The sequence below is a fragment of the Gadus morhua genome, chromosome 12 (genome assembly GCF_902167405.1).
Source record: "Gadus morhua chromosome 12, gadMor3.0, whole genome shotgun sequence".
NCBI classification, from domain to species: Eukaryota; Metazoa; Chordata; class Actinopteri; order Gadiformes; family Gadidae; genus Gadus; species Gadus morhua.
Window position 1 is genome coordinate 27,563,477 of NC_044059.1, and position 15,000 is coordinate 27,578,476.

The following is a 15,000-nucleotide window of genomic DNA, read 5'->3' on the forward strand; positions in this document are numbered from 1 at the left end:
TGCATGGCTTCATAATGCCAGAGCATTTCTAATCCAGGTCTTCTCTGTGGGCTGTAGCGCGAGCCTTGCCAGCCAGAGCCTCCTGCATCACCAACCACCGTCCCAGCTGACAGAAAGCCTGCTCTCACACACACACACACACACGCACGCACACGCACGCACACGCGCACGCACACACACACACACACACACACACACACACACACACACACACTCTCTGCATGCTGGACTATTTCTGCTCTTCCATCTACAGGCACACACAAACAGAAACACACACACAAGCCTGCCTCAACACACGAACACACACACTCGGCATTCTGGACCATTACTATTCCATGCATGCAGGCAATCACACACTTACACAGGCCCGCACGCACGCACACAAAAACACACACACACACACACACACACACACACACACACACCCACACACGGGTGCTAACTCAAAGCATCTAATACAACAAGAAATAGAAAAAAAGAACTAAACCTTGAAGCGGTGCTCCGTGGAATTCGAGCCGTTACTGTAGCCGCCGATACACACGAGCACGCACACACGCACACACACACAAAAACAACATGTCCTTCAAGTTCAAAATACATCAAACATCTCCCCCCGCCACCCCCCCCCCCCACCCCTTCCCCCATCCCTCAGAGCAACTCCGCGTCACTCTGCCGTCCTTGTCTATGAAATATAGAAATCTCACGTCAGTGCAGAGACATGTTTATCAGCAGGTCTTTTTTAAAGACATGGGGCTGGGGGTGTGTGTGTGTGTGGGGGGGGGAGCTGGGAGGGGGGAGGGGGGGGGTATCAACATCACAGACTGACCCTGGGGGGCTGACGGCGTTCTCTCTCATGACGTTTACCAGCCGGAGAAATCACGGTCAGTGCAACTTTAACTAAGGGTGAAGTTTTGCGACGAGAGCGGCCGCTGAATGGCGGGAAACAAGGACGGCTGCGACAGAGGGCCAATCAGCAGGGGAGCGGGACCCCTGCTCAAAGAGGGATTGTTAGCGCTTAATAAATAATGAAAAGTACTGTACAAAAGGAAATTAGACGACAGCCATGAAAGAGAAACAACAGGCCTCGGAAGAGGGGATGTTGAGGACAGAGTGCTTACGGGGGCACCGTTGGTAAAGGATTCTTTTCAGCGTGAAATCAAAGAGGTTAGGACGATTCATCCTCCAGTTAAGGACTTCCAGTCGTCCTCCAAGGAGAGCTTTTTTTTTTTTAAAAGCCAGTAAACACAAAAAAGGAGGAAAAAGAGAGAACAGAAGAGAAAGATATAAATATATATATATATATATATATATATATATATATATATATATATCTGCAGCAGTCAGTGCCAGCTCCATGTGAGAACGAAAATCAATCTATTTCATATCAGACATCTGTGGGGAGAGAACAAGGAACAGTTGCTCCCCGGGGACCCTTTGCTGTATCCTCTCTTCTCTCCTTCTTCTTCCCAATGTCATCTCCCCGAAACAGAAACAACCCCAAACAATTTTCTAAGTGTCTCCCGGAACAGATCTGTGACAGAGGAGCGGGTGGCGAGGCGAGGGGCTTCTCTCAGAGATTACAGATGTGATTGGCCATTAATATTAATCTCCCGGGCACCGGCGGCAGAGGCGTGACAGATGGGTAGATTAGATTTGCTTTAATGTATGTTTCTGATTTAGTCTTTCTACTGTACAGCTTAAAGCAGGATCAAATCCCAGTGTCCCAGTGTACCAGGTGAATCAGAGGCATCGCATAATGACGGACAGACTTATATGCTTATTAATTCATACATTTACTGCTCCTCATATTACCTTTTCTTGCCTCTTGCATCTCTTTCAGATCTCGTATATCATATGCGTTCCCTAGTAGCTAATCGAGTCCTACTTAACGGCTGTATATTATACCCCCCCCCCCCCCACCCAAGAGATATCTCCTACTTTCAATTAGTCCCACTAATGACGAGAGTGTCCATTGTTCCTCCCTGGTAATCTGTTGGTGTCGGGGTCCTGGGGGGGACGAGGCCGAGTGCCCCCCGGAGGAGCCAACCCAGAGAGGAACACACGCCTCCCCGGTGGTCCGGGAGACTCAAGGTGCACTAACCGGCCCCCGCCGTAATGAGATCAAACTACTAATTAGTGCTGCCTTATGTGTGTGTGTGTGTGTGTGTGTGTGTGTGTGTGTGTGTGTGTGTGTGTGTGTGTGTGTGTGTGTGTCTGTGTGTGTGTGTGTGTGTGTGTGACTGTGTGTGACTGTGTGTGTGTGTGACTGTGTGTGTGTGTGTGTGTGTGTGGGGGGGGGGGGGTTTCCCACGTCACATGGCCACGGCAGACCCCCCCTAGAGCCCCGGCCAGGACGGGTCTGATACCGGGTTGGGTCCCTAGTGTGTGTTTCCCCCCCCCCCCCTCTCCACACCACTCCACCAGGCACTAAAAGGGTAATTAACACCTTCCGTACAACTCCGTCAGCCTCGTTTGGCTCCACCACAGTGCTCTCTGTGGACGGACCTCACCCCACGAGAGCTCCGTCTAATCCGCACTCCACTCGCTGCTGCTGCTGCTGCTTTCCCTCTTCCTTCGCTCGAGAAAACTGCTTACTTAGAGATCTAAATGTGTACACAACCGGCCAAGTTTAGCCTACAGTCTGAAAGCACCGCCCCTTTTAAGCCGCGGACGAGAACGAGTGGGGGAAGCTTGCTTAATGCTAGCTTACTAGTTGGCAAGCGAACTCACGTTCCCTAGTCCTCCGACGGAGCAATTTGTAGCACCCGTTGCACCCGTTCACTCCTACTTACACCGTCAAAGGCAGACATCGGGGTGGTTATATCAGAACCGTGATGAATGAAGGAGCGAAAACTACCTCCCCCCCCCCTCCCGCCCGAAAAATAACGATCTAAAAAAGAAGCAGAGATTAGAGCAATACCTCTCTCGCCTTCCCCGGCCCCCCCCCCCCCTCCCTCCCAGAGTGAGAGTCTGGATTGTGTTTGATTACCCCCGTGGAGCCTCACCGGGCCGCTCATTTAAGATGATGTGCAACACTCAAGCCTCCTCCAGCACTCATTTGTTCCAGTGGGGGGGCCCCACGGCGGGCCAATAAGGGACCCCGTGCTGACCGAGAGTGCCCTGGGAGCTCTAAAGCGGACCACTCGTGGCCAAGTTAAGAGACAGCCGAGTGTCATTGTTAATGTGGACACATAGCACCACAATGGCAAAATCAATGGCGCCATAGGAGGCATCAATCTCCAAGGCCCATGACCTGCCTGCTTGTCTTTGCACTCCTCTAAAGCCGTTGGGGGGAAACGGTGGAAGAGGGAACACACACACACACAGACACACAGACACACACACACACACACACACACACACACACACACACACACACACACACTTTTTTTGGGGGGGCCTTTCATCCCTGCATCACTGGGGGTGAGAACATCCTCCTTTGAAGAAAGCGGACATCTGTTAGGTTGCCAAGTGGCCGGCCACCCAAAAAATATTTCTTCTGGGTAAAGCTTCAGAAGTGAGAGTAGTAGGCATCTGGTTTGGCAACATGGGGTGAGCTCCCTAGTCTTCTTTGGGTACACTCACTCCCCACCCAGCCCCCAACCTTCCACTGCCATCGCTCGGCGGTGGGGGATACCAGAACCATCCCACTCGCCAGGCGCCGAGACCGACCTCCGCTGCTTCCACCCGTCGCTCGGCGAAAAAAAAAAAAGGACAGGAAACCCAAAACGAGTTGCATCGTCTCCGCGCGACGAGGAGCTGATGTGTCCACGGCTCATTAACATATATGCAGATGAGCGAGTGAGTAAATGAAAGGCTCCTGAAACGGCAAAAGATCAAAGGCGACAGCATTAAAGCCGAGCAATGACGATCTTGGCAAGCGGTCCGCGGCAAAATGTATTGATTGTTTGGCAGGCAGCAGCAGCAGCAGCAGCAGCAGCAGCAGCAGCAGCAGCAGCAGCAGCAGCAGCAGCAGCAGCAGCAGCAGCAGCAGCAGCAGCAGCCCATACTCCTGCCTGCTCTCTCTCTCTCTCTCTACCATCCCTCAGCTCCCTACATACCATTTACTCTCCTTGTTTCAAACAGACAGGAGCCTCCCGTTCCGGGGCCTTTGAAGCCCCCACATCGCAGCCGGCCAGCGCTCCAGTATCGGGGCCTAATCACTATTTAATTTACAGTGCACTGGTAATGTATTTTCGACGGGGGAGTGAGCAGTGGGAGAGAGGGAAAAAAGGGGGGTGAGAGAAAGGGGGTGGAAAAGAGATGGAGAGGGGGAGGGAAAGTGAGAGACAGAGACCGAGAGAGGGGGAGAGGGTGAGAGATAGAGACAGTGAGAGGGGGAGAGGGTGAGACAGAGACAGAGAGAGGGGGAGAGGGGGAGACAGAGAGAGGGGGAGAGGGGGAGGGGGAGAGACAGAGACAGAGAGAGGGGGAGAGGGGGAGACAGAGAGAGGGGGAGAGGGGGAGACAGAGAGAGGGGGAGGGGGAGAGACAGAGACAGAGAGAGGGGCAGAGGGTGAGAGATAGAGACAGAGACAGAGACAGAGAGAGGGGCAGAGGGTGAAAGACAGAGACAGAGAGAGGGGGAGAAGGGGAGACAGAGAGAGGGGGAGAGACAGAAACAGAGAGAGGAGGAGAGGGAGAGAGACAGAGCGAGGGGGAGAGAGTGAGAGACAGAGAGGGAGGGAGGGAGGGCGGGGGGGAGGGAGTGATAGGGAGGGGGGGAGGGAGTGATAGGGAGGGGGGGGGGAGAGAGAACGCGAGAGCGAGTAAGCGAGAGAAAGAGAGAAAGAAGGACATAGAGAGCGAGAGAGGACGGCCAGCGGGGCATCACGTCACTACCCTTCTCCCCCGTCGACTAAAAAGCAGCGGATCAGTCACCAAAGGACGGGCCGATGACACACAGAGAGGAAACGGAACATGGCGGACAGGATCCAACGACTAGCTGTCGGCAGACCGGAGAGGTAATGAGATGAGAGAAAAAACAACTACAAACGAGGAATACACAACGGACAGAGAGCGGACGGACGGACGGACGGACGGGTGGATGGATACACGAGAAAAAAACGAGAAGACAACTACCTCCGCGGCTCTCGCTGTCGGCCGGCTTCACCTGGATTGGGCGAGTCATCTGCAGGAGAGGGAGGGTGGGGCAGAGGGGGGGGGGGGGGGGGGGAGAGAGAGACATAGAGGTTAGAGCTCCACAGAAACCAAGTTGTCGTTTTGGCTACAGGCGGGCAACAAACCAGAGGTGTCAGCGCTGTTTTATCCCTCCACCCTCCCGCCTACCCACCGCCCACTGCCCCCCCCTCCCCCCAAACACACACACACTCACACACACACACACACACACTAGCAGCCTCACCGAGATAGGGATCAGAGCCCCCCGAGGTGGGAGATAAACCGAGGCTACATCCCACACTAATACATTTTTCGTTTTAAAATGAAAACGATCTTCGTTCAGACGAGCGCTTTAGCCGAGCCTGAGAAATTATCTCCTTCCATACTCCCTGGAAAAACGCATATCAATTGACCTCCACACACACACACACACCACGTACACTCCACTAGGCACGGGCAAGCTGGTGTAAACAGGAAACAGATTGTCTGCTCTATGGTTCGTCGCTTGGTGTGCAGAAAACGGTACGGAGGAAGAGCAGCTTTGGTCGGACTGCAAGAGCAGGGATATGAAATGCAGGATGAACTGCACGACAGCTGCTCGCACAGACAACAGAGTCAGAAATGCCCGTGGTTCGTTATGTGGGATTAACCGCTGGTAGTCGAGGCTGATGGTGTGCTCACATGGGAGTGAGGAATCAGAAGAAGGACACCTTGTTACTACTGAGGCCCCAATCAGGAAGCGGTTGTCTGGTGTCTCTGTCTCAGCCTGTCCAGACTTAAACGCAAGCCTTGAGTGTTCAAACCAAATCGGGGTCAGCAGCATTCTAAAAAAGCCTCAATTTGGGGTTCTAAAACGGCATAGTGTGGACGGTAGGCGGGAAAATAGCAGAAATCCCAGTCCAACAGCTCCACGAGTGTGTGGGTGTGTAATGTGTGTGTGTGTGTGTTTGTTTGTGTGTACATTTCAACGTGCAAATGTGTGCAGGTAGGTATGTTTAACTGTGTGTGTGTGTGTGTGTGTGTGTGCGTGAGTGGGTGTGTTTGTGTGTATGTAAGCAGGTTTGTGCACATTGAAGTGTATGTGTGTGTATTAAATCCATGTGTGTATGGTATCTTCGTGTGTGCGTGTGTGTGTGTGTGTGTGTGTGTGTGTGTGTGTGTGTGTGTGTGTGTGTGTGTGTGTGTGTGTGTGTGTGTGAGTGTGAGTGTGAGTGTGTGTGTCTCTCTCTTTAGCAAGAGGGGGCCAAGGAAGGCCAAATAAAAGTGAATCCAGCAGCGGGGGGAGCGATCGATGCGGGCCTATTGATCCGGCCCCGTGGGCTGAGGTGGGGGGCGTCTGGCTGGGGGGGATTCAATGCTGGGCGGCTCACTCTAATCCACTGGAGCCTGATAAGAATGGCATGGTCCGGATTAGAAGCCCCCCTTGTCATCACAGACTGTGTGTCGTCCGTCCCCCCCCCCCCCCCCACTCCTCATTTCCTCCTCTCCTGCTTATTGGCTGGTTTGTGTTGTGTGTGTGTGTGTGTGTTTTTTTGTGTGTTTTCCTTCAGCGTGATCACCCAGGGTGAGTGCTTTTCACTCGAAGATGTTCTTTGAGTGAGCGTCGGGTAAGGGAAGTTGGTTCTCCATATGTTTTATTAATGTTTTTTTTTCTTAGACAGATGTGTTTACAGAATGCTCCTTTAATTAGCATTTTTCCAAGTTTGATCGTAATTAAATGCGTGCATCTGGTGCGAGCGCACGCACACACACCAGACGCACACACGCACCACATAGCCCACACTCACCACAAGCACACGCAACAAACGCACACACCAAACTCACAACACGAACACACCACACGCACCATGCACACACAAACACACATGCGCATACGTGTCCCACCATGGGTCTTATAAATGTTTATATTTATCCCTCCTTTCCATCTCTCTCTGTCCCCGCACACTGCCATGTCTGTCCAAAACAAATTGCTTTAATAATAAACCTGGCAGTTTTTGAATAAAAAGAAGGTGGCGAGAAACTGTGGCGATATATTACAAGTTTTACAAGAATATAAAAAAAAATAAAGACTCATCTCAAGTCGCCTCCAAGATTTAAGGATTCCTCACGGCACATACTATGCCATGGAAACGGATTACAGAGGGTGATATGATATTGTATTAATATATATGTTGAAATCAATGCACCAAATGATAAATATAGAACGGATTCATATTAATATCTTCTTACTACGTCTCCTGATCATGTATCTCTATTTCCGTCCGAGTCGCGAGAGGAGCTGGAAAGGTCAGCTTTAAAGACAGGGCAGTCCAATAAAAGTATGGCTTGTTCAAGGAGAAACACCATAATGGGATTTTAAAACGTCTTAATAACATGCTGATATATGGGGGAGAGGGTCGCGGGCCCGATTCATTAAGTGCTAAATGTATCCATTTTCACCTTGAGGAACCGAATAACCTTCCCTCACCGGAATTATTCCATAAATTTACCCATCGTAAATAATAACCGGTCCATGTCTTTGTGTGGGGGGGGGGGGGGGAGAAAACAAACCGGGGGAGGGCGGGATGTGTTCTGAAGGTTGAAGTTTAAGCCCTGGCGTTAGCTCGCCGCACCCAACTAACTTTTCTCCCTTCCCCGCTCTGCCGCCCGTTCAGTTGTTTCCGCCGCTTCGGCTCGCACACGAGTGAAGAGGAGAAGAAGTAACGCCGCTAGTATGCTAATGCGGGGCCACAGGGCAGCGGCTCTGAAGCCCGTACCGATAGATTACAGAGCCAAGCGCTTCGGCGCCGCGCGCATATTCAAAGCGGTCCGCCGAGATGGATAAAAAAATAAAGTACGAAAAAAAAAAAAAAAAAAAAAAATCACACCCCGAGATGAAGCGAAAAAACATCCTGGGGACAAATTCACAGACGCACCAGCAGCCCGCTCCACGTCTTATTATCGACACGGAGGATCTGTGGAGCCGGCGCTGGCACCGGCACCAGAAGAGAAGCCGAGCGAGAGGCCGCTCCGCTCGGTACAGTTGATCCTCGCTCCAGAACGCACCACGACCGCCGAGGCAGAATCAAATGCTGAGGCTTCGCTGCCACGATCTCCGCGGGGTGCTGCGCTGTGTGTGTGTGCGTGTGCGTGTGTGTGTGCGTGCGTGCGTGTGCGTGTGTGTCTTTGTGTGTGTGTGTCTCTGCGTGTGTGTGTTTGTGTGTGTGGGAGGCAGCTCTCTCTATCGCTAGTTACCATTCAGCCTCCAACGTTGCCCGCTTAATGGTCCATTTAGCTTTTCCGAGAGCGATGCATTATGGTCCAGAACAGCCACTCTTGATGGCTGGGAGTTGATTACATTTATCTTGCCAGCATAACAAAGACATACAAGGTACCTCCAGTACAAATGTGAAGGGGTGAACGGTGGGGGATACATCTTCACAGTGGAAGTGTGCACCTGCTGCATCTCCCCATATTTCTTTCCAACGTGCGCGCACTCACAAGTGGTGCAAACCCTGGGCTCCTTTAGAAGACAAGTATAAAACAGGAGCGTTTATGAAGTGCTGTTGTTGCCAGAGAGACCATTCATTAAGTCCACGGTCCTGCAGGACTTGGCTGTTCTTTATTCTCCGTCCTCTAGGGGCCGACTGGTTGGAGCTCTGTAAACCCACTCAGAGACACAGAGAGAGAGAGAGAGAGAGAGAGAGAGAGAGAGAGAGAGAGAGAGAGAGAGAGAGAGAGAGAGAGAGAGAGAGTTAAAGCGAGAGAGTTTAAGAAAGCGAGAGAGTTAAAGAAAGCGAGAGAGTTAAAGAAAGAGCTAGCTAGAGAGAGAGAGAGAGAGAGAGAGAGAGAGAGAGAGAGAGAGAGAGAGAGAGAGAGAGAGAGAGAGAGAGAGAAAGCGAGAGAGTTAAAGAAAGAGCTAGCTAGAGAGAGAGAGAGAGAGAGAGAGAGAGAGAGAGAGAGAGAGAGAGAGAGAGAGAGAGAGAGAGAGAGAGAGAGAGAGAGAGAAAGAGGGAGAGAGTGAGAGAGCTCAGGCAGACTATAAAATGCTGCTCCCTCTGCAAATAACATGCGTTCAAAATGCAATGCTTGATGTCTGTCCACACACAGCCTCCAACGAGAGCTGGATGATGGTCGATGCTTGCACATTGTGTGTGTGTGTGTGTGTGTGTGTGTGTGTGTGTGTGTGTGTGTGTGTATGGATGTGCTTGTGTGTGGGTCTGTGTGTGCGATTGTTCTTCTGTTTTCCTGTGCGCACCTGTGTGTGGGCATCCATACTTGTGTATTCCTGTGCATACCTGTGTGTGTGTGTGTGTGTGTGTGTGTGTGTGTGTGTGTGTGTGTGTGTGTGTGTGTGTGTGTGTGTGTGTGTGTGTGTGTGTGTGTGTGTGTGTGTGTGTGTGTGTGTGTGTGTGTGTTCATACATATGTATTCCGGGGCACACCTGTGAGTGTGTGTTTGGTTGTGTGAGGATGTGTATACCTGCGTGTGCACTTGTGCTTGTGCGTGCGTGTGCACGTGGTTTGATGGGAGGAAACCAGAGGAAGGGACGGGGGGGGGGGGGAAGACAGAGAGTTAAAGTAAAAAGAATGAGGCGAAAGCGCCACACAAAAGTACACACACACGCAAACGCATATGCAACCACAAGGAAACGCAAGGGTGTTGCCTGCAGCCCTTAGATAAGATTGCTCCACAGCTGAGTGGCATTCCTAGTCATCAGTCTCCGCCCCCCTGCCTTTCACACTCAAAGCAGCAGTGAAAGGAACTTGGCAGCACGGTAGCAGCTCAACACCACAGAGAAAAAAATGATGCAAAAAAAGCCCAGCCATAGGAACACATGCATATGCAATGTGTGTGCATGATGCATACATTACGTGCGTGCTGCGGCTATCTATACCCCCACACGCACCATGTTACATCACCTCCATTTGAACAGAATATTGAATATTGATGACTGTAAGTGATGGAGTGGCTGTCCCTCTATTGAGGAAACTGTGTTCGATGTAGATCGATGGATCGGATATTGCTACTATTCAGACATACTGTAGCCTATATTATAAAAACACGTGATAAATCAAAATCCAAAAATAAATGTTTTGTGAGCGCTGTGTTCTTTCTTGGGGGGAATGTTCCGTCGCTCCATCACAGCTCAGGTAGTGTTCTGTATTGAAGCACACTGAACCATGAAGGAGGTCGCTTCTCCCGCAACAACAACACCACAAATCATCCTGCCCAAACTTTCTTTCCTTCCACAACACCATTTTGGAGTTCTGTTACAAGATCTACTGTTGCAGTTTACCCTGTCTTTGTTTTTTTCCAACTCCTATTTCATCTATTTTCTCTCTCTCTCTCTCTCTCTCTCCTTTGCTCTCCATCTCTCCCTCTCTCTCTCTCTACTTCTCTCACTCTCTCTCCCCCCTTTTCAATCTCCCTCTCCCTCTCTCTCCCTTCCCCCCCTTTCTGTCTCCCTCTCTCTCTCCCCCTATTTCCCTCTCCCACTCTCTCTCCCTCCCTCTCTGTCTCTTTCTCTCATACAATCCGTTACTTCCTTATGCTTTCATGTCGCTGCTTCACATGACCAGCTTAGCCTGCAGTCAGTTGAATTAAAGCTGTTAGCTCCAGCTACGCTGCTGTACTAAAGAGAGCCAGAGATGGAAGCCCCCCAGGCCCAAATAAGCATAATCTTCTTTAGAGTACACGCGCATAAACAAATAATGCACTGCAGCTCCCTGCTTGTTTGTCTCCCCGTCTTTCCGTTGGTAACTGTCGTTATTCACAGTTGTATGTTTTGTAAAAACTCAAGTACAAACACATTTACTCTTTTTTGTTTGTATTGCTATTACTACTGCACATGCTATGAAGGCCTGTATGAGGCCTGAACTGAAACCATGTCTTTAATGTTCTAAGTAGACTAAGAAAACGGTTTTGGAAATTGGATCATCTCGGCGGTATACAGTACCGAACCCTGAAGCTTCCTTTTGACCTCCTGGAGCAGTTACTGGCGGCCAGTAATGACCAAGAAAGCCCTCAAACTACTGTGTCATTTCAAACAGGACGGAACCGGTCGAGGGAGCGGGGGCTTTGGACTGCCCAGGCCTGTTAGTGAGTAGTGTGGAGGATTTAGACTCACTACTGCCCGGCTCTACTATCCACTGCAGTAATTAGTCGTCCCGACTAGTCATGTTTGACAGGACAGAGCGCTCCAGAATACAGGGATGCTATTTCCATTTCTGTTCAAAGAGGAGGCTCGCTCAGTCGACTGCGAGCCCTGGGATCCTCGTTCGCACATTCTCCCAGTTTCCTCTTCCTCTTCCTCGATCCTCATTCACACACTCTCGCGGACCCCTCTTCCTCTTCCTCGCCACCCAAACAAACGCGGATTTCAAATTTCAAATTGTGAAGAAGTATCGGGGCGATGTTGATGGAATCAAACAGTAGTTCGCCACATACACACACAAGTCATCGGATCGGAGAGAAAATAACAGGCGCGGTGATGGGATCACGGATGTCTCTATGGCGCAATCGAAGAACAATCTTAATCGAATCATCAGAACAAATGTAATCAACTTACTCTAATGACGGCGTTGCAGCCAAAAACACAGCATGAAATCCTTTAAAGCCCAGACAAGATCATATCTCCAATTACAATATCAATATTAAACTGGCCCAATTGTAAACATTCTTAGCCCTCTCTCTCCCGAGCGCTGGATTGAATCTAACAGACAGGTTTTTATGATGCCAACCATTTCAGAGGGCCCCATAGTAAACTCACTGATGCACCACCTGCTGTGATCCGATGTTGAAGTGGACATACACATCCCATAATGTCTATGGGCCCATGGCAGACTAACGGTTATCCTGAGGTCATTATTACACATTAGTGGACCATCAAAGCTCAGGTTTCTGCATGACCTTCCAGCGGGAACATAAACAGCCCCCTTCTGACCAGTTTGCCTCTGTTGTTATAATTAATATTTGTAATCATTGATCTGAAAGTGCTGAGCGGTGACTGTCCAGGGACCCTGGTCCGAGCTCGTAAATATCCCCTCTAAGCAGCATTGTGGACGAGAGAGAGAGAGAGAGAGAGAGAGAGAGAGAGAGAGAGAGAGAGAGAGAGAGAGAGAGAGAGAGAGAGAGAGAGGGTGAAAGGGAGTGAAGAGAAATTTAATTGAATGGCAAAACCAAATAAAGAGACAGAGGTATGTGTTACTGCACCCTTTCGATCATGTGCAGCATGTGGATCATTAACAATTCAAATCAGGGATCGACCGATACCGATTTTTTAGGGCCGATACGATACCGATATTTTTTTCATCAGCCTTAGCCGATACGCCGATACCGATTTTCTTGAGCTGATTTTTTTTTTTTTTTTTTTTTTTAATGAACATTTATTGAACTTCAATATAAAAAACAATGTTTAACAAATAGTAAAAACAGGTGAAGTAGAACAAGTAAGAACAAGTAGATGAACAATATTTAACCAATATAAAAAAAGGTGAGGTAGAACAAGTAAAAAAAATAAAATAAAAAAAAAAATAATAAAAATAAAAACGGCGAAAATCAGCCGCGTATCGGCCGATACCGATACACGTAAAAAAACGTGAATATCGGCCGATAATATCGGCCGACCGATAAATCGGTCGATCCCTAATTCAAATGTTATGATAGTCGGCATTGGATACTAGAATAGAGACTAGCCTGTAAAGCTTGGATATGCAGTGCTATGATCTGTGTGAAAAATAAAAAATAAACAAATTATTTATCTGCTCTCTTCAAGTCTAACGAATGAGGAAATATCTTAGGTTGCTGCGTGGAGAAAAAGAGGAGAGAATGTTAGTTTTTTCTGCAAACCGCCCAAGCTGAGCTTTTAAGTCTCGTTCTCTATTTATTTTAAGGGAATATTTAAGAAACCTACACAATTTTACTTGTTGTGATTCAACATTTGTTATGGAGACAATGAGGAGAGAGCGAGTGAGAGAGCGAGAGAGAGGGGGATAGAGAGAGAGAGCATACATTTGCACATGTGTGCTCGGATATCTCTGGGAGAGAGAGAGAGAGAGAGAGAGACTTTGCATTTGTGTACAGTAGTTCAGCACTTCGATCCGTTTTCTGCTGGCGGCAGCAGTGTGGTCCGGCTGATAAGAGGCATCAGTCGAAGCTGAGGTGATGGCTGCCATTATAAGCTGAGGGATTTCTATCACATCCGCCACAGGAGCTACACTTTGAGTCTAAACGCGATAGGCTGACAGCTACAGCTAGCTACATTTAGTTACACAGCCCCCAACTGCCAAATATCTGTTTTGGGTAGGGCAAGATGTTTTTTTTATACATCTACCTCAAATACCTATTACTCTTAATAGCACGACTAATTTGAACAAATTTGCGTGCCTCTATCTTTTTTTTAATTTACATATGTATTTTGTTAATAGTATACAGCGTGAACATCTAATTTTGTCCCCGACTCACAAATATCCGCTTGGTCCAGTCCGTTGGATCCATGTAACGATCGCTATTAGCGCAGCCCGGGCGGCCCATCCAGAAGCCATTGTGGTCCATGCTACCATTAGGTTACGAGCGAGCCGTGGCACTCCGGCGTCTCTGATTAACACTGTTAGACCTTCTGTTGTCCCCTCCCATCCAAGCCCAATTGCCCCGGCCCTCCAACAAAACACAGACAGCCTCCGACAAACAGGAACAGCCTGAAGTCCATCTGCACCGCGCGGTACAAAAGGCACTTCAGACGTCCTTCCATAACCTTAATAGGCCCACTAGCTGAAGTGTTTTACTGCGCTAGCGGTTGGGGCTATATGCCGCGGAGTGTTGTACTTTGGGAGAATGCATCACCCCTCATGTCCAGATTCAACAGATATTCGTAAAGCAGCACACAGCGACATTCTGAACCGTCGCAGCTGGTTTCCAAATCAAACAGGGTTCGCGGTGTGTTGCTGTGATGTTGTTGACGTCGGCCCATGTCAACATATGGTCACACTCGACCACGCTCTTTATAAAAAATAAAAAAGCCAATATGACTGAAAATAGTCAGTGAGTACAAACATGAACGTAGAGGTTCCACTGTGTAATTTTTTAGGGGGAACGTTTCCCAGCGATCGCTGGGAATAGCAATCATTGGAAATGATTGCTAGGCAACACCGCGATGGAATCTAATTTTGATAATCGGTTTACGCACGTTAATGCCGAAATGAAATTGTATGCAGTAACACGTGTGGGAGTGGGGAATCAGGTGTGATGGCGGCATGGCAAATCAATGATGGGATAATCCATTATCTTTGATTTGAGTACAGTATCGGAACAGACTTCATGTTATAAATACATCTCTCATGTTATAAACCTCTCTCTCTCTCTCTCTCTCTCTCTCTCTCTCTCTCTCTCTCTCTCTCTCTCTCTCTCTCTCTCTCTCTCTCTCTCTCTCTCTCTCTCTCTCTCTCTCTCTCTCTCTCTCTCTCTCTCTCTCTCTCTCTCGCAGTGAGTAGGGCCGTCTTTTTTCTGTAAAGATACACAGATGATTTCCTTATGATATACAGTAAAGAATGCTGTTCCATACTTAGTTAGGTTTTTTTTGTTTTTTTTTAGGTTTTATTCAAAGCTTCTTTCAATGATGAAAAAAAAAAAAAAATACTTCGATATCCTGCCATAAATCCTACCATGAAGACTGCCTAATGCCCCCCCCCCCCCCCAGCCAGCCTCTGCTGGTGGATAGCGTCCGTCTGTCCTACAGAAGCCGTGGGAGCTCTGTGCTTGTATGTCCAGAAGGCTCTGAGCCCTATGAGACTTGTTCAGGGGACCAGGGTATACGGGTGACAACGTGTGTGTGGGTGGGTGTGCTTGTATGTGTGTGTGTGTGTGTGTGTGTGTGTGTGTGTGTGTGTGTGTGTGTGTGTG

At 49.1% G+C, this 15,000-nt stretch overlaps 1 protein-coding gene across 2 annotated transcripts in view; it reads right to left on the minus strand.

Annotated features, from left to right (window-relative positions):
* The window catches only part of celf5a (cugbp, Elav-like family member 5a), a gene marked incomplete in the record, with an annotated part of 114,830 nt that overhangs the window by 14,570 nt on the left and 85,260 nt on the right, over nt 1–15,000 (minus strand). For both annotated transcript variants that reach the window (XM_030373164.1, XM_030373163.1), the window contains 1 exon segment: nt 5,083–5,131. In XM_030373164.1, the coding sequence (XP_030229024.1) occupies nt 5,083–5,131 (49 nt within the window).